The sequence below is a fragment of the Xyrauchen texanus genome, chromosome 4, assembly GCF_025860055.1.
Source record: "Xyrauchen texanus isolate HMW12.3.18 chromosome 4, RBS_HiC_50CHRs, whole genome shotgun sequence".
Lineage (NCBI taxonomy): Eukaryota > Metazoa > Chordata > Actinopteri > Cypriniformes > Catostomidae > Xyrauchen > Xyrauchen texanus.
Window position 1 is genome coordinate 19,573,503 of NC_068279.1, and position 19,386 is coordinate 19,592,888.

The following is a 19,386-nucleotide window of genomic DNA, read 5'->3' on the forward strand; positions in this document are numbered from 1 at the left end:
CGAGTGCCAGAAAGGCACAAAGCAAGTTCTAATTTTACTAAACACAGAGCTGGAAAGACTTCAATGATATCAATGATGAACATCTTCCCATTGCTCTGTTATGTTTCAATAACATTTTCATATTTGTTTATCCAGCACACTTCTCATTACAGTAGATCACATGACAGCATGTTTGTGCTTCTAAGCTGATATTTACTTATTGGGAAGCCTGCACAGAGGCAATTCCTCTGTTGTAGCATACAATCAATAATTCATGGAACAGAGAAATGAAAACTTTATTACTAGATCTGCTCAGTCATGTTTGTTAAAATGAGGCTGAGTGGTAAATGAAATGGCAGGGCTTGGAAGAGTCACGGTCACTAATGCAGCAAGGAACGTATATGATAGGGACTTTTAATCCCATGTCAAGGGGTGATTTTTTATATATCACTTTATACAATGCAAGTCAAAAGTATACCACCCAAGTGCTCTGAAGAGTAAAGGACCGAAATTAGATGCGAGTGTAAATCCCCAGTGGTACTTACTGTCCTCCGAAGAGCTGCATTCCCAGGAGAGCAAACACAACGATGAAGAGGAAGAGCAGGAACAGGAGACTGATGATGGACTTCATTGAGTTGAGCAGAGACACCACCAAATTTCGCAAGGAGTTCCAATACCTGCCAAAGTATTCCATTATAGCTTAATTTAGGGAAAGGAATATACCTCAATTATCAGGACATATGATACATATATACAGGGTTCAAAGTTAACCTTTTTGCCACATTGGCTAGTGGTGGATGAACTGAGAAAAATTACCAAACATAAATATTTCATACCGGCCATGAAACTGTATTTTGCATTATTTTTACTAAGAAATATTGGTAACACTTCACAATAAGGTTATTTCATTAAAATGAGTAAACGCATTAAGTATCTGGAACAAACAATGAACTATATTTTTATACTGCATTTAATAATTGTTGTTAATTTTAAGCTAATAAAAATACAATTGTTTCTTGTAGTTCATGTTAGTTCATAGTGCATTAACTAATGTTAAAAAGTACAACTTTTGATTTACAAAATTTGTGAATATGTTGAAATCAACATTAACCAAGATTAATAAATGTTGAAGAGTCATGTGACGCCATGTGAGGATCTTATGTGGGAACAGCAAGCTCTTTTAATGACATAAATTGGTGATATTCGATACAATATGTCAGAGAACATTAAAAGACACTTATGTGCTCAAGCTGACACCCCCGAGCAGGCCCCGAGCCAGGGAGTCAATTTGGTCGGAGAGATGAGGGAAATGCGACGTGAGATGTTGAACATGTTGGCAATGTTGACGAAGGTCGTTGCTGACTTCAAGGATCTTGCTGTGATATGTCGAACGATCACTGCCATGGAGACGGAATTCTCTGAGGTGGTTACAGGAGAGGGGGATGTTGAGAGATTGTCTGGAGTCATCAGAGAGGGAATTGTCTGCTGGTCCTCTGGCGACTGGGGTGAATTTGGAGCATGTCTGGGAGAAGTTGGAGGATGGATAACCATGGCCGGCAGAATAAAGTTCATATTTAAAGGCCAAAGAGGGTCAAGATATGGTGAAATTCCTGGGTGGGCTCTTTCCGAATCTGCTTGACATAACAGGCCATGAGCTGGAAATCGAGTGACCTCACAGGGTTCCTTATCAGTGAGCTGCGGAGGGAGGCAGGCCCCGATCAATTCTTGCAAAATTTCTGAGATCATCCGATAAATATATTGTGTTACATGAGGCGAGGTGTAAAAGAAGGCTTTCTTGGAAAAACCAGAGCATTTTCTTTTTCAAAGACTTTGCAAATTCGACAAGAGAGGAATGTGATCGATTCAATGAATGCAAGAAACTTTTAAATCAACGGAAGTTTGCTTTTGCACTGATATTACCGGCCAAATTGAGAACAGATGCTAAAGATGTCTGTAAAACATTCACATGCCCATAGCAAGTGATGTGCTTCATAAAGCTAATGGAGTAAGTTATCTTGTGGTACTCATGTTGCAGCCGAGTGGAATCAGAGCACCTTTTTTTTTTTCTTTTTGTGCTGGTTCCTCGTAGCGATTAGAGTTTGTTTTGTGGTGTAACACACCTTTGGGACAGTTTTGTGGATGAATCTACACAGTCTTTATTCCGCCTATTGGCTGGAGTTTGTTTTATAGATGATCTTTTGTTGTGTAATTCTATCTCACAAAATTTGTATAGAAACACCAGACTTGAGCAATCCGATGGCAAAGCGGTCACGGGGGCTCTCGTAGGTGTACTGTATATGGACTGTTTGAGTTTAGAGGGATGGATGCCAGTTGGCGCTGTCATGCATGGTTAATAGACACATTTGTCTTTTTTCTGGTTCTGGGGGAAGTTTGGGGTTTGATTGTTGCATTAATGTTGGAATGTGGTCCTTATAATTTTGTTTTTACACACAATCTTTTTTTTCTTATATGTCAAAATGTCAAATGTTAATATGGAGTGCATTGTCTCTCTCCACGTGGAATGTGAATGGGTTGGGGCACCCCATAAAAAGAAGGAAGGTTATTTTGCTTCTTAAGCGTAAGAAATATGATAGAGTGTTTCCTTAAGAAATGAATATTCCCCCGCAGGAAGCTGAAAAATATGGGAAGACATGGGGTGGACATGTTTTCTTTAGTGTTGGCTCAAGTAAGAGCAGGGGAGTCATTACACTGATAAGTAAACATCTACAATTCAAATGTCTCAAACAGATTAAAGATACATTTGGAAGAGTCATTATTGTTTTAGCAGATATTCAAGTCTTTTTTGGCTAATATGTTGTTGATTTCTCTATTGGAAACATTTTAGTCTCAGATTTAGTCTCTGGTGTGTTTAGAGGTGTTGCCACATATGGAGAAAACAAAATCATATAGTTGACACTTAATGTATCCTTTTTGCAAAATCCTGAATTCCAACAAATGTTTAAGGCTTAAATCAATGTTTATATGGTGACCAACTGGTCCTCAGTATCCTCTGTGGGCGTAGCGTGGGAGGCACTGTGCCGAGGCAGGGCTGAAGCATCAAATGTCGTCTAATGGCCTCAGAGAATTGACCAGATTGAAATACAGATATAATACTATTTTGTCGCAGAAGGTGGAGTTTTGGCTATTCAGAGCAAGAAAGTCATACTTTGAGTCGGGGGACAAGGTAGGAAAACTTCTGGCTAGATGTATAAAACAGAGAGAGTTTTTTTCTACCATTCCCTCAGTGAAATCTGCTGGTGGTGAAATATTTACCACAGCCATTGATATTAATAATACTTTTAAAGAATTCTATCTTGATCGCTATAGTTCCATGTTTTTGTTTACTGATGAGGATATTAGAAACTTTGTGGAACCATTAGAACCTAAACTGATGGCTGAGCAAAATAATTCTCTTGATTCTGAGATAAACTTGGGGCTTGGGGAGGTAATTAAGTGCGTATAAGAGTTACTGTTCATTTTCCCTGATCCAGCTAGACATTCAAATATTGTCAAAAATGGTGGCTAGCTGATGAAGTAAAGTTTCGACATCTCTTATACATATAGATCAGGTGGTGTTTATTTGGGGCTGTAGCTCTTCTGATAACATTAAGCGTTTCATCAATATCATGTGTTCAGTTGCAAATGATCAGTCTCCGGTCACTGACATCTCACTTGATGCTGAAAAGGCGTTTGATATGTTGAATGGGATTACTTTTTAAGATTTTGGAAATATTCGGGTTCGCAAATACTTTTATTGGTTGGATTAAGTTACTATATAGACACCCAATAGCAGCGGGGCAAACGATTGGATACATTTCTGATTATTTTACTCAGGCAGGGCTGCCCTCTTTCCCCATTATTGTTCTGTTTTGCACATGAACCATTAGCAGCCACGATGAGAAAGGAGAGATGATTTTCCAGGGGTGGTGGTGGGAGGTGTGGCGCATAAGCTTTTTCTATACGCAGATGATATTTTATTATTCGTCTCTGACCATACTAGATCTATGCCTTGCCTCCACAGAATTATTAATTCCTTTTCTAAGTTCTCATGATACAGAGTTAATTGGTCTAAATCCGAAGCTTTGTCTCTGACAGCATACTACCCGTAACGGCTTTCCAGCCAGGCTCCTTCCAGTGGCCCAAATGGGGCACTAAGTATTCTATTTTTTTTCTACACATTTTTCTACAAATTTGTGTGATTAAGTTAGAGTTAATTTTGACCCATTAATAAAAAGGTTTTCGAGCGATGTGGATATCTAAGATTAGGAAGGTTAATATTTTTAAAATTTATTTTATCTACCTATTACAAACTTTCCTGATAGATGTCATCCTCTCTTATTTCAAGCAATTTGATATCATAGCGAAGTCCATCATTTGGAATGGTAAATGTCCCAGATTATTATATTTCGGTAAATTACATTGGTCGCTTCCACCTGAGAGAGCCCCTCCCTGGTTTTGTATTGAACAGGAAGTTGTTGCCCCTCTTTCGCCATTGCAATGCCTTTCTATCAAACTAACTGGAGAAGTGAACTCCCTGTTATCACGCATTTGCACATGGTATGGGCAAAAGTGTCCAGCGTGTTTACTTCAGACATTTATTGAAATATTGCTTCAAGCATATGACTGAACCCAAAGTTATGTACTAATAAGTCCCCTTTCTGCTGGACACAGTGGATTGCGAGGGAGGTTAAAATGCTTGGTGACCTATACGAGACCTATATGGATTCCCAGGTCTAAATTATTTAGGTATTTACAGCTGCGCCACCTGCTTTGTACTATTTTTGGGAGTAGGATACACATCCCTAAAGCAGCAGTTACTCAAAGTGGTGATTACTGCTTTTGGAATAGGCCATGAGGCATGAGTGTATTACTCCCTGCTAATTCAGTGTATGGGGGATGGACCCTTATGCAATTCAAGATTTTACATAGATTCTATTGGACACAGATAGGGCGGTCATTAGTATAGGGGAAAACTATATAAGAAATTGGGTCCAAGCCAGTGATCGGTAGACAGATCATGGGGCGGCTGTGGCTCAGGGGGTGGGGCGGGTGGTTCGATTCCTGGCCCACACGACTCCACATGCCAAAGTGTCCTTGGGAAAGACACTGAACCCCAAGTTGCTCCCAATGGCAGGTTAGCGCCTTGCATGACAGATATGCCGTCATTGGTGTGTGAATATGGGTGTGAATGGGTGAATGAGACGCAGAGTAAAGTGCTTTGAATACCTATATAAGTAGGTGCTATATAAGTGCAGACCATTTTCCATCATTCTGAGGTTATGGAAGTTTGCTGGTTCACCTTATTTCTGGAGTGGTGCACGGAGATGGGCAAGGTGGCGGCATTTGAGGAGATGTCTGTTAGAAGACTAGGCAACCTGGGGTGTTTAATATGAAGTGGGGCAGCTATCTGAACTTTTTGGAAGGCTCTTGGGGAGGGGCAGTGGAGAGGGATTTATAGTTGAAATGTGTGATTATATATATATATATATATATATATATATATATATATATATATATATATATATATATATATATTTGGTTTTGTTTTCTGTTTTTGTTTGTTTGTGTAATTTGGCTTTGACCACAGGGATGTTTGTTGGGGGTCAGGGTGGGGTTGGGGATTGGGAGGGGGAATAATGGGGGTTAAAAGTTGATTTTGTGCATATATGTTTTGTTTTTCTGTTTCATGTTTTAGAATCAATAAAAAGTGTTAATCTTAAAAAATGATTAATAAATAATTAGTATTGTATACTATAGTAATGAAATAACTGTTCATTGGTAGTTGTTAACTAGTGTTGTTTAAGCTGAAGTATGTAGCTTTTTCTGTGTTAAAATACTTTCTCCTATCCAACCTTAATATGCAGAGCCAACTATAAGTAAGCCATTCATTGGTTAATTTTATCAAAAACTGTAAGCACTTTGTCTCTGTGGCGCAACGGAAGTTTGTTTTAAGCGACCTTTCTTCTGTATACAAACATATTGACACTGACTTGACCAATTGCGTGAGTTGGGGGTGGGGCTATTTCTTTCTTTGACCAATTGCTGACAGGGGGCATATTCAGAAAGCTTATTTAAAATTATTTTTGCAATTCCATTTGTTGGAGCTAGTGATGCAGAAATTATACACTTCAGCTTTTACAATGTTAACAAATGAAACCTTGTAAAGTGTTACCAAAATATTTTAACCCTATGACAATGGAATAATTTAGACAATTGTTTTTTATTTTATACTGTGATTTTGTTCCTAATTTATTTGTTTTGATGGCATAAAAAAAATTGTCATCCTATCTGAACTTACTGTATGATGATACATTTTCTACCGAGGTTTAAGGTGGAAGTGCAAGTCAAAACATACATTGTCTTAAGTAGACTTCATGATTTGAATCTCAGTGAATATCGCTTTTAAAGTATAATTAGTTCTAATATTTATGTCACAGTTCCTTATAAAATTACTCGCCAAGTCCTTTATACACACATTTAGGGCTTGGCAAGTGTACATTTTGGACCCTGTACATGCTGAGGGCAGCCTAGATGAAGGGACATTTTTGTTCACTTACTTTGTAACTTTGAATATCCTCAGCAAACGTAGTGCTCGCAAAACACTGATGCCAAAAGAGGCTCCTGGTTTTACTGCTGCCCAAATCACCTCAAAAATGCTTCCCACAATAACCTAAACATAGCAAAGACAGAACACAAATATGAAAATAAAAATTATTTGTCAAAATTCCCAAAGGTCTTCTGTTGTTTTTGGCGATCTGTAACAGCAGGGCTTTGTCAGCACTCAATTACTCCTGGAAAAAAGGATTGTCTTTGCTTCTGAAAAGGCAGTCTCCCGGGCATTAATTCCTAATGGAAAATGTTCTTGTCCTGTGTATCATTTGTATCTGATGGGATGTTACTCACCCCAAAGTCGAAGCAGTTAAATGAGGAGTGAAAGTAGGTCCTGGGCCCAAGGCCATACATCTTCAGACTCATCTCTATTAGAAACAGTCCAAGGAACACAAACTCTGCCAAATCTGTACACACAAAGCATTTTTTATTGGTGTTAGTCTTCAATTCATTAATGCAATTATAAACTTTGTTTGATTCATGATTAACACAAGTAAAAAAAGAAAAACAATTTGACAGTGGAGTAGGAAATATAAACTTCTTATTCCCATTATCCTACAAAATTTTAAAAGCATTTTGTTGTTGTTTTAAGAATTTCTACTTGAAACAATACAAAATAATTTAAAAGAAAATGAGTTTTTGCTTTGCTCATACTTTGTTTCTTTCACAATAGGTTTAAAAATAATGAGTGCAATGATGCTAAGTAGGAGTGGTGTGGCCTTGTAGTTAAAAATCTGGGCAGGTTACCAAAAGATTGCAAATTTAAACCTTATGATGGGTGATCCATAAACTCCATCTCATATTGCCCTTCATTAATGCACTTAACCTCAGATAGCTACTTGGGGAGCTGTCCCTATAATAATTGTAGTCTATATGGCTTTGAATAAGAGCACTAGCTACATGACAGATGGTCATTAGCCTAGTTGGCATGTATGTAGGTAAAGGTTTATGAAAAAGTTTGGGCAATGGTCTTTTGTCATCAGAGTATAATGGCACTAATCTATTTCTGCACAGTCATACTGGGTAGCCCCACCCTCTGAGAAATATCATCAGTTTAAAATCCCACACCACATAACTGTACATTGCACATCAAATATCTTCTGACAAGGTGTCTCGCTGCACGGCAGTTTAGAGGTTGAACAAATTGCTTGTTGTTGGAAACATGCCACATCAGCCCTAGACAAGTAGGCGTTACTGTGTGAACTAGAAACTGTGGGAACTACTGTACATCCCTAACACAACCACATGTAGTTGATAACACCACTAATGTGGATCAAAACATAAAAAACATCTTTAGAAAAACATTTTAAAGATTCAATTCACTTACACAGTGCATATGTGAGCCAGTCAGGCTGATTATAATGGACTATAGCCACACACAGTGTGTTCAGTCCCACTATACACAGAACAGTCCAGTAGAAGCTCTGGGCCTTCACCATGCGACGGATGAAGAACCGTAACCTCTTCTCTTTTCTGTGAAAGTATGATGAGCTCTCATTCTTGCTACTCTTCACACTCATACGAGTGAATGGAGAGCCATGGGGAGCTGCAGAGAGAGTACAAGACAAAGACGGATACTCACAACAGCTTATAGAGGGTGTCCAATAGAGGTGAGGAGAGGAGAGCAATTGAACAGAAGAGGTTTTGCACAAGTGCTAACACTCTATATCCATGGAATCAAAAAAAAAATATTATTAAGAGGCCAAAGAGTGCAAAAAAGGTGACAAAACATTTTCAGGTTACCCCTTCACCAGTGTCCAAGAGATAAACCATCTAGTTTAGCTACAAACAGCAAACAACAAATAGCTTTTTTAAGAATAGCTTATTTTTCTACAGTAAGTGTTCTAATACAAATCATTTGTAAATATGTCACAGGCAAGATTTGTAGTTTTTTACAAATTACACAAATATGCAAATAAACAATAGGAAAAATAGAGAATATGCACACCTATAATAACACTAGATCACATCAACACAGATCAATAATTTATCACTATATAGTTCACAAAATTAGAAATACGGATATAATTAAGAGGATTGTTTTATATCCATACATTATAATGAACATGCATAAGATGTACAATGTATTTTTGGACTGTCAATCGATTAAAGTTTTTTATCAAATTAATTACATGGTGTCCTGATTAATTAATTGAGATTAATCGCATATACAAATATTTGCTGAGAAAGCCCCTCATATAACAATAACTCAATAAATAAAGATTATACATTTATATCAATATATAATTATACATAGTTATCATATATATATATATATATATATATATATATATATATATATATATATATATATATATATATATATATATTCTATATTCTTTCTAGCAGAAGAGTTAATCATTTATAAGACAATACAAAAAGCAGCTTTAGAATACAATGTATTGTTTACTACCATATTATTGATCATAAGTCGATCATACAGTTCACAGCAATCCATTTCACAAGTGAATTTGTCAATCAGTTGGAGATTTATTATGAGGGCTTGTTTAAGGACCCGTCAATGTACACCTGTGTCAGACATGCTTGTGTAGCGTCTCGGGTGCGTTGCATCATAAACATAAAATGTTTAGTTCACTGTTTCAAGTTAAATATAGTTTAATACATCTTGAGATCCCTTAGTTCACATTTGCACTCCTTCAAGTGTTTTGAACACAAGAACGTAACGCATGTTTGTGTTGTTCTGCCTAATAATAGTATAATATTATGCATGCAGATCTAGGAGTGCCTATTCTTCTCTTGGCCACTAATTAAAGAGTAAATACAAAATGTGATGTCACATTTTTACATCATTCTTGTAGGATTGTTTATCTTTTCTTTTATCTGATACAAATTGTGTCGTAAATAGAGACACAATGCATATATGGGTATGAGAATTGTCTCCCCTCTGTGACTCTAACATTAATCACTTAATAGAACTCTCAGTATCTCACATTAAACACAAATGTAATATTACTGTGTACAAAAGGAGAGGTGAAAAATCATTCCATTAGCATCTTGTTACTCGCCCCAGAGAGATGAGGGATAAACCTTTTGCTGGCTATTTTAATGTGGACATTTGCCTTCAGTGAAGCTTCATAAACCGTCCGACACCACCTATGTCATCTATCTATTTTTCGACTCTCTCATTTCTTCTTATGGGCCTTATACCTTCTTTCTGTCATATCTCTCTGTTCTCCCACAATGAAAACAATCCAAACCCAAAAAGCCACACTAAATACACTTGCATGCACACGTGCAAAATTATGATGATGGAATGTTTGGGAGTACAGTGACTAACTAAAAGTAGTGAAGCTATTAACTTTTAACTATTTTTTTTGGCATGGCAGTACTTCAGCTCTGGGGTGAAATAATGAAGATAATGCAAGGCTTCATTCATATTTAAGGTGGAATAATGCAGTACAAGCTTTCACTGACCAATTAAAGGTCATTTCTGAGAGATCTGGCGGCAGATTTCCACAACACACAGCTGGGCATTTACACCACTCAAAACCTTTACTTAATTATTATCTCACTCAAAATTGCTGATCCATTGTACTGTACATTGTTTCTATTAGAAGTAGACATGAGTCCATACATGAATGCAGTGCACTTTATTATCAAATTAAGTACTTATGAATTGTCCACTGGGAGTTTAAAGGCCACAGGTGCTGGGTATGATTCTTACCGACGGACAAGATATCAGTGAAGTGGTCTTCCCCCTCCTCTGCGTTGATGAGGTCATTTTTGCTCTTCTTTGCTCTCTTCAGTACTAAACATGTTGGAAGGAAAGTACATTATAATAACAGCGTTGAAAACCATAATAATGAAATCTTTTATCTCTGATTGATTACCTGGGTTGTTGCATTTCCTCTTGTACCAGGAACCATCCTCCTTCTCTTCTGCATTCTTATCTTCCTCAGCAAGCATTACTTCCTCTGAGATAAAGATCACATTTTACTACTCACGTCTTCAGTCAAGTTATTCCTTCTGCCTGATCTAGAATCTAAACATCTGTCAGATATGAGAGCCTGAAACTCTTTTGCCTGACATGAGGTTATGCAAATGCAAACTATATTTTTACATATCCTGAAGAAAATGTGAGTGATACTTGCATGTGCAAAACTCACCACTATTTTGTTGTGGGTGGTTGCTATATCATTATGATTTGGTTGCCAAGGTTTTTTTAGAGGTTGTTATACATTTGCCATGCATTTCTGTTAGGTTTGTGGGTGGTTACTAGGGCATTACTAAGATGATCTAGGTGGTTGCATACTGGCCTAAATCAAAAGTACCCACTCCATGTCTCTAATATTCTGGTTCCTAGATATGGCTTAGGTCTCTCCTTCAAGTACAAAGTAATTTTTACATTGTATCATCCACCAGACAAAAGTCAGCACACAGCAAGACACATGATTTGAAATGTCATTCATGTCTGTAGCAAAAATGGTGACAGGATCAACTCATTGCCATAACCATATGCTAGGGGTGTGACGGTTATTATATAACCGTGAGACCGACGGTTATAGTTGAAAACCGTCATTAGAACTCCATAACCGCCAAAACCGTGTAATTAAAATATTTTTTTTACAAAAAAAAAAAATAATCATAGAGAATGTTTAAATACTAATTAAAAACAACAGTTTAACTTTAACTTTTAAACGCGCAATCCAACGGACCACTGAGGCGGCGCGGCACATTACTTTCTAGAGCAATTAAATAGGCCTACACTGTCCGCCTGTTTTGTTATATACATCCCTAATAAAGTGCCTATAATATTTCTATTCTGAAATAATATCGGCATTATAATTATTATGACTATGATATGATGAATGATTTTTCATTAGGCTATTTTTGGTGCGCATACGCACAGCGCGTGATCGCGTGGTGCATGGGAGCGGACGCGCTGCCTGCTGCAGTAGCCGTCACTTTACATGTGAGAACTTCGTGAAGAAAGGTAAAACAGATGGATCTCGTTGCGAAAAATAATGTTACATCGCCTATATGGGCACATTTCGGGTTTAAACCAGATGGCAACGGAAAAACCAGAAAATCTTGATGAGCCTGTGTGCAGAATATGCGGAAAGACGGTATTTGTTACAAATGCCAACACCACCAATCTCCGTAACCATCTGAAGATTAACCACCCCGCGAAGTGAACATGTTGGTGTTTCTGTCACGGAACTTGGAAGTCGAAAAAGATTAGGACTTTAAAATGTCATTGCACTTTTTGGTTTCCTGAATTTAGTTAGTTTAATTAAGTTATTATTACAACAGTCGTTCTTTGTTTTTTTCTTTGATAAAGGTAGATTTTATCATTTATTCTTTATTTAGTAATTTAGGCCTAGTCATTAATTTTTATGCAGCTCTTATAGAATTTAATTAGCCTATTTTTTTAAAGGATTTGTTTACTGTGTGTGATTTATTTAAAACAAAGCACGTTCATTGCAATTTTATTTTTATGTTAAGTATTTGTTTAGCTTCTGTGTGTTCACTGCTAATTGTCCAACTGTTCATTTTAAATAAACATAGAGCAAGTAGCTAATCAGTGTCTGCTCGTTTATTCAAACTAAGTTTTCCTTCGCACTGCCCCTCCCCCGGTTGTGACGGTTATGTTATGAACCGTCACATTTGACTCAAGTCATAACCGTCATCACCAATTCTGAAACCGGCACACCCCTACCATATGCTAGATTTAATTCTGTCAAATGAAGTTGATATTACTACTATAGAAATTCTGCCACAGAGCGATGACATCTCAGATCATTACCTCGTCTCTTGTATGCTGCGATTAGCTAATGTTACTCAATCTACAGTAACCACGTTATCATTCAGGTAGAACTATTCTTTTGACCACTAAAGATACAGTTGAAGTCAGAAGTTTACATACACCTTTTTCACAATTCCTGACATTTAATCGTCATTAGGTCGATTAAATGTCTGTCTTAGGTCAGTTAGGATGATTACTTTATGAATATTTTAAGAATATGAAATGTCACAATAATAGTAGAGAGAATTATTTATTTCAGGTTTTATTTATTTCATCACATTCCCAGTAGAACAGAATTGTACATACACTTCGTTAGTATTATTGTTAGCATTGCCTTTAAATTGTTTAACTTGGGTATTGGGATGTTTTGGGTAGCATTCCACAAGCTTCTCACAATAAGTTGCTAAAATTTTGGCCAATTCCTCCAGACAGAACTTTTCAGGTTTGTAGGCCTCCTTTCTTTCACAAACTTTCTCAGTTCTGCCCACACATTTTCTATCAGATTGAGGACAGGGCTTTGTGATATCAGAGTTCCAAATGACTTGCTCTTATCATCTGATCACAGGTGCACTTCTCTTCTAGTGCTTTTAGATCTTAGTGCTGCCTTTGACACCATAGATCACGACATTCTCTTGAATAGGCTGGAGAATTATGTTGGCATTTATGGACTTTAGCATGATTTAGGTCCTATTTAGCAGACTGCTACCACTTCGTCTGTGTAAGTGAGGAATTGTCAAATCAAACAGAATTTAAATATGGAGTGCCACAGGGATCAGTTTAGGGCCTCTGCTTTTCTCCTTATATACAGTATGCTTCCCCTGGGAGATATTATCAGGAATCGTGGAATAAGTTTCCACTGTTATGCTGACAATACCCAACTTTTTATTTCTTCAAACCCATCAAAATTTCACAGTTCTCCAAATTAGCAGAGTGTTTCAATTAAATCAAAGATTGGATGGCCAGAAATTTCCTTCTAATCAATTCTGACAAAACAGAGGTACTAATTATTGGGCCAAAAACCTCTAAAAATAAGCCACTAAAATATTATTTGACTCTCGGTGGATGCACTGTTACATCGTCTTCTACAGGAAAGAACTTGGGTATTATATTTGATCCCAATCTGTCCTTTGAAAATCAAATTTCTAATGTTTGTAGATCAGCATTCTTCCACCGCCAAGTTACAACACATGCACTCTGTTGCTGAAGGCAAAAATCTAATTCATGCCTTCATGACCTCAAGACTAGATTATTGTAATGCATTACTGGGAGGATGTCCTGCAAGTTCAATAAATACATTTAAATTGGTTCAAAATGCAGCAGCCAGAGTGCTGACTAGAACCAAGAAATATGATCATATTAGCCAAATTTTATCATCGTTACATTGGCTACCTGTTAAATTTCGTATTTATTTAAAAATTTTGTTAACTACGTACAAAGCTTTGAATGGTCTATCTCCACAGTACTTCTACTACGCTATATTCCATCACGTTCATTAGGATCGCAAATTTCTGGCCTGTTAATAGTTCATAGAATATAAAAATCCACAAAAGGAGGTATATCACTTTCCTATTTTGCTCCTAAACAATGGAATAGTCTCCTTAACACTGTTTGGGATGCAGATACACTCACTCAGTTTAAGTCTAGACTAAAGATTCATCTATTTAGACAGGCATACACCTAATTTATCCATCAACTCACAATTAGGCTGCTTTAGTTAGGTCTGCCGGCACAAGAAACAAACCAGAAACATTTATCATGCTCTATAATTCTGCAAAACATTTAATGGCATCTACACTAATATTATTCTATTTGTTTCCCAGTCTCAACTTCAGAATTAATTTCAGAGCCGGCCAGATCCACCTCCGTTCATGCCTGGTGTCAGAGTCCACTGCTTTGTGTCTCTGAGTGATGATGACTAAACGGAGCCTGTGCCGGCCAGATATCACTTCAATCTATTACGATGGACTTCAGGGGATGATGCCAGGGGATGAAATGATGCCAACTCCAATCATAAGACATGGGATACTTCATATGCCACTGCCTAAACCTTGGACTTAGGATAGACCTCACCGAAATGGCCTGTTGGTTGAACTGCGATGCACCTCACTGATCTCTGCCTGCCTCACTTTGGTCTAATGATGGAATACACTCTTAAAATAGAATACATAGACCTTAAATTATTTGCCAACAAAACCCTTCATCGGTCAATTAACAAAGGACAATGCATCAATGTGAACATCTGCAGGCTGAACTTCAAAGACATTAGTCATTAATCTTACATTTCATACAAAATCTTTGTATAAACACTGGCCCTTAACACTTACTTAGTTTTATTATTTTAAACCATGACCTGCACTGCAGATAAATAACACATTTTGGCATTATATTCATGCTGGTTAGCCACAGGGGAACTGGCCCACACAGTGAGTCTGGTTTCTCCCCAGGTTATTTTTCTTCATAAAATCTACATCTTATGGAGTTTTGCGTTCCTTGCCACATTCGCCTTCAGCTCGCTCACTGGGGTTCTAAATACAATTATGATTTAATTATTTAATTATGAAATTGTATAAACAATTTACAATCATATATATTCAACCTTCACAATGATGACTAAGGCTTTATAGATATTACAGCTTCATTTTCTGTTAATGCATGATTTTCTGTAAAGCTGCTTTGAAACGATGTGTGTTGTGAAAAGTGCTATACAAATAAAAATGACTTGACTTGAATATCCCAGCTTAATATGCAGAAACAACTATAAGTAAGCCATTCTTTCTGTGGTGCTTTGAAAATTCCTCTGTTTAGCAGATACTAAGAAGTAAGTTTTCATTCAAATTGTTGTCAAAATGGTATTAAATTAAAAGAATTAAGTGTACTCAAACTTTTGAACCCCACTGTAAATGCACCATCTACATCAACTTTTATCCTGAGCAAAAAATGCCTTGAACCTTTGGGAAAAACCTTGTTGTATCAGAAGTCATACATTTTGTTTCCGATTAAGTTTTTTTATGAGGGTTTACTGTACATCATGCTTCTCTAAATCCGATGCTGAGAAGCATATGAGAAGACATCACCAAATGGGCTCCAGATCAATGCAAATCTACAGCAACAGAGCACTCCATCAAATTCATTGCACAGGTCCCTGCACAGCAGCTGATGAAAAAGCTGTTACAGGAAGACTGAGGGCATGAACCAGCTTGTGAAGCCAGTGGAAGGCTATTTGGTTGCTATGGAGCTGCTGGCAAGAGGAAGTATTAAGCAACAGACAGGAGTGCAGCATCAGCTACCACAGAAAAGAACAGAAAAGAATACCTCTAAATTCAGCTCTGGGATTAACTATTTTCAGTGGTGGCTAAGAAATTGCTTATTAGCGGTTAAAGAAACCTAATGGACCAAAATATTGATGACTAATCATGTACTACTCAGATTTCTGTCCATTTAAATGCTCTATAGAATGAGAATTTCCCTCCCCCTAATACCACCTGCAACCAGCAAGTATTAAATCATGGTTCGTGGCAATAATGTAAACAAAAGCATTTTGGCTGTTTGAAATAACAGGGATGAGCTCTGTGAACTGTCCCACCCAAACTTCTTGTTTCAAAAGGAACACTTGAGTTTGCTTGGGCTGTTAGACTGACCTGCCTTGCAGATCCACTCCAGATAGCCAATCAGCTCTTTCTCAATCTGCTGCTGTCTGCGCATCTTCAGGAACTCCTGCCTTTTCTCCACACGCTCTCGCTCTTTTGCAAACTCTCTGCAGGAATACATACACACACACACACACACACACATGAACAAACTGTACTGCACACAATCATCTGTGGGGCAATGATCTATGGCACGTGTTTGTAAGTATAATTGTTTATGTTAACATTTACAGTATGTGTGTATCTCATAATACAGTGATACACCTAAAGCACACACTACAAAAATAAATGCCCCACTCAAAGACCACAGGTTATACACAGCAAAAATTATTTTCTTAGTCAGAATTTCTGTCTTTTATTACATAAAAAATATGTAAACATCATTAAAACAAATTTATTTGTAATATAATTATGCAAAATAAGTGTTATATATTAATATTAAGTCTTGCTTAGGCATAAACATTACACAATTTTGTTACATTTATGCTTAAATCAAGAAAAACTTTTTGCCAATGGTGTAAGAAAAATAAAGTTAATTCAAGATAAAGAGCATGTTATGACCTCCTTGCTTCCTTTTGCTTAAGCAGTGGCAGTGTTCGATTTTGAAGTGGTGACTGGGGATAATTGCTTATTGCGTACACCTGTGTGGTGGTGTGGTTTATTTCGCATTCTACCCCGCTCTCTCTCTCTCTTGTCACACACACACACACACTAGACACAGGCTGGAGCTCTACATCTGGTGACATGTGAGCGGATGATTTATTTTGCGCAGTGAGAAACTTTTATTCATTATCTGTGGATTACCTCCAAAATTAGAGAACACAGAAGAACTTGAGTGGGCCCTACTGACATCCCAGAGTGGAAAGACGATCAGAGCAGCCTCAAACATTTCTACTCCAGAATCCCCATTCTCAGTTTGATTGACAAAACCACGCTCTTTGATGAGTGGGCTTGCGCAAAATACATTGTCGCTCAATTGGAACACGAACAAGACGACCATGTCTGAGAGTTGGACAGGTGTTTTTCATCAACTGGAGAATAAGACCTCGTGGAGTTTGTTTTATGCCTGCCTGGGACATCTGGATCTGTGGAGCATGTGTTCTATTAATGAACGCAGCACTGACATCGAATAAATCTCGAGTCAGTGTAACAGTCATGAATGCAATGCTTTTTGTACATATTCATTTTGGAATGAACTGCTCTGCATTTTATGCTAAACATTGAAAGAAAAATTGCTGCCAGCGAAAAGTACAAGGTGACGACAGTTACGGATGCACCCTCTACTTTGCATTGATCTGCGCCTAGGTAAGGATGCATCAATTTCATTTTTTCTGGGAGGGGGCTGTCCCGTTTTCCACAAGCAGGAATCCGGTCACCCTATATAAGAGGTACTATAAAAACATTCTTTAAATTTCAAAACTTAATCCCAATGTAATAAAAGCATTTATTGAAACCAAGCTGCCAAACGATGCCTCCTACATCTGTATACACAAGGGTACTCATTAATTCATGACCACCTCTACAGCAAAAACATCAACGCCTATTTTACATCACATCCTTGGCCCCACCCAGTGGGGGGTCAGTTCGAATAGGAACGCATTCGAGGCATGTGCACTACAACTGCTTTGTGACCGAGTATGCGAGTCAAGAAAATATAGGTGGCGCATTATTACACACACTATGTGCTGAGCACTCCACAACACTCACTCCCCAAGTATATTTTGGCCTTAATGCACACCTTATTCATTAACAGAGAGCTAAAAAAAAAAACTAATATCAAAAGTAACTGTCAGTATCTGGTGTGGTCACCAGCTGCGTTAAGTACTGCAGTGCATCTCCTCCTCAAGGACTGCACCAGATTTGCCAGTTCTTACTGTGAGATGTTACCCCACTCTTCCACCTAGGCACTTGCAAGTTCCTGGACATTTGTGGGGGGAATGGCCCTAGCCCTCACCCTCCAATCCAACAGGTCCCAGACGTGCTGAGATCCGGGCTCTTCGCTGGCCATGGCAGAACACTGACATTCCTGTCTTGCAGGAACATGCGCACAGAAGGAGCAGTATGGCTGGTGGCATTGTTATGTCAGGATGACCCTGCAGGAAGGGTACCACATGAGGGAGGAGGATGTCTTCCTGTAACGCACAGAGTTGAGATTGCCTGCAATGACACATAGCTCAGTCTGATGATGCTGTGACGCACCACCCCAGACCATGACGCATCCTCCACCTCCAATAGAACCTGCTCCAGAGTACAGTCCTTAGCAATTGGTGTCTTAACGACCATTCCACAGGTGCCTTAACAACTATTCCACAGGTGCATGTTCATTAATTGTTTATGGTTCATTGAACAAGCATGGAAAACATTGTTTAAACACTTTACAATAAAGATCTGTAAAGTTATTTGGATTTTTATAAAATTCTTTTAAAAAAGTGTCCTAAAAAAGGGATTTTTTTTTTCAATCTGTACATTAGTTTTAAGCACCAGCCTGTAACCATCCATGTGTCTGAATCCATGTTTATTTGTTCTATTAAGATAGAAATGATGGGTTTTGTTGCTGCAGTAGTTATGTGATCTTTGTTTTTCAGAGGTTCTTGATTAAATTGTCTAATGCTTTATTGTCAGTGTTGCTTAACTATTTAATAAAAACAAATACTCAATATTGAGTTTAATGTGTTCTTTTACCATATCTATCAATTACATGACTTTTTCAAATAATTTGTAAAACTGCATGCACATGAAAAACTTTTAAAACAATGTGTCGTCTACTTGAAGTCTGTCCCAAATGCCCACTTTTATCACTCATGCCCCTTGTGGACTTCCTCCGAGTGCAGACAGATGGGGTGCTAGTCAGGGGTGCTATTTGGAACAGGGCCTACTTGACCTGATCACTTCTGTAGCCCCGCCCAGTAGTGGTGAGCAGTGAGATGGCGATGAGTGAGCAGATCGGTCAAGAGCAGAGAGGCAGTCATAATAGTGGCTATTTACTACCATGTCTTAAATTAGAAGCAGTACCAAAACTGGGCTTTTCTGACAGAGGGTCTGACTGGGGGGGGTGCAAAAACCTTTACTAATATTATAGTTGAACCTCAAGGAACATCTAAAGAAAAGAAGAAAAAACGAGAGTTAAAAAGTCATGTCCTGCCCCACATCCCATTCTGGCAACCAGGATCCAAAAAAACGTACATGGTGGACTATTCAGTAGGATTTTTCTCGTGCGTGCGTCGCGTGCGTGTGTCGCGTGTGCGTGTGCATGCGCAAAATCTGCAGCAGACCCTCGCTGTCTCTTTTACATATATTAATGCAAATGCTCACACAGTCAATGCAATGCAGTATGTCAACTCCAATCCATTGTACTTCTAACTCAGCATGAAAACATCTCCATCT

At 37.9% G+C, this 19,386-nt stretch overlaps 1 protein-coding gene across 1 annotated transcript in view; it reads right to left on the bottom strand.

Moving 5' to 3' along the window:
- LOC127638703 (probable voltage-dependent N-type calcium channel subunit alpha-1B) overlaps window positions 1–19,386 on the bottom strand; it is a 165,665-nt gene that overhangs the window by 58,843 nt on the left and 87,436 nt on the right. The window contains exons 8-14 of the mRNA XM_052120348.1: window positions 15,994–16,109; window positions 10,440–10,523; window positions 10,274–10,357; window positions 7,916–8,134; window positions 6,883–6,995; window positions 6,537–6,649; window positions 525–656 (exon numbers count right to left, since the gene is read on the bottom strand). Coding sequence (XP_051976308.1) covers window positions 525–656; window positions 6,537–6,649; window positions 6,883–6,995; window positions 7,916–8,134; window positions 10,274–10,357; window positions 10,440–10,523; window positions 15,994–16,109 — 861 coding nt within the window. The remainder of the gene's footprint in view (window positions 1–524; window positions 657–6,536; window positions 6,650–6,882; window positions 6,996–7,915; window positions 8,135–10,273; window positions 10,358–10,439; window positions 10,524–15,993; window positions 16,110–19,386) is intronic.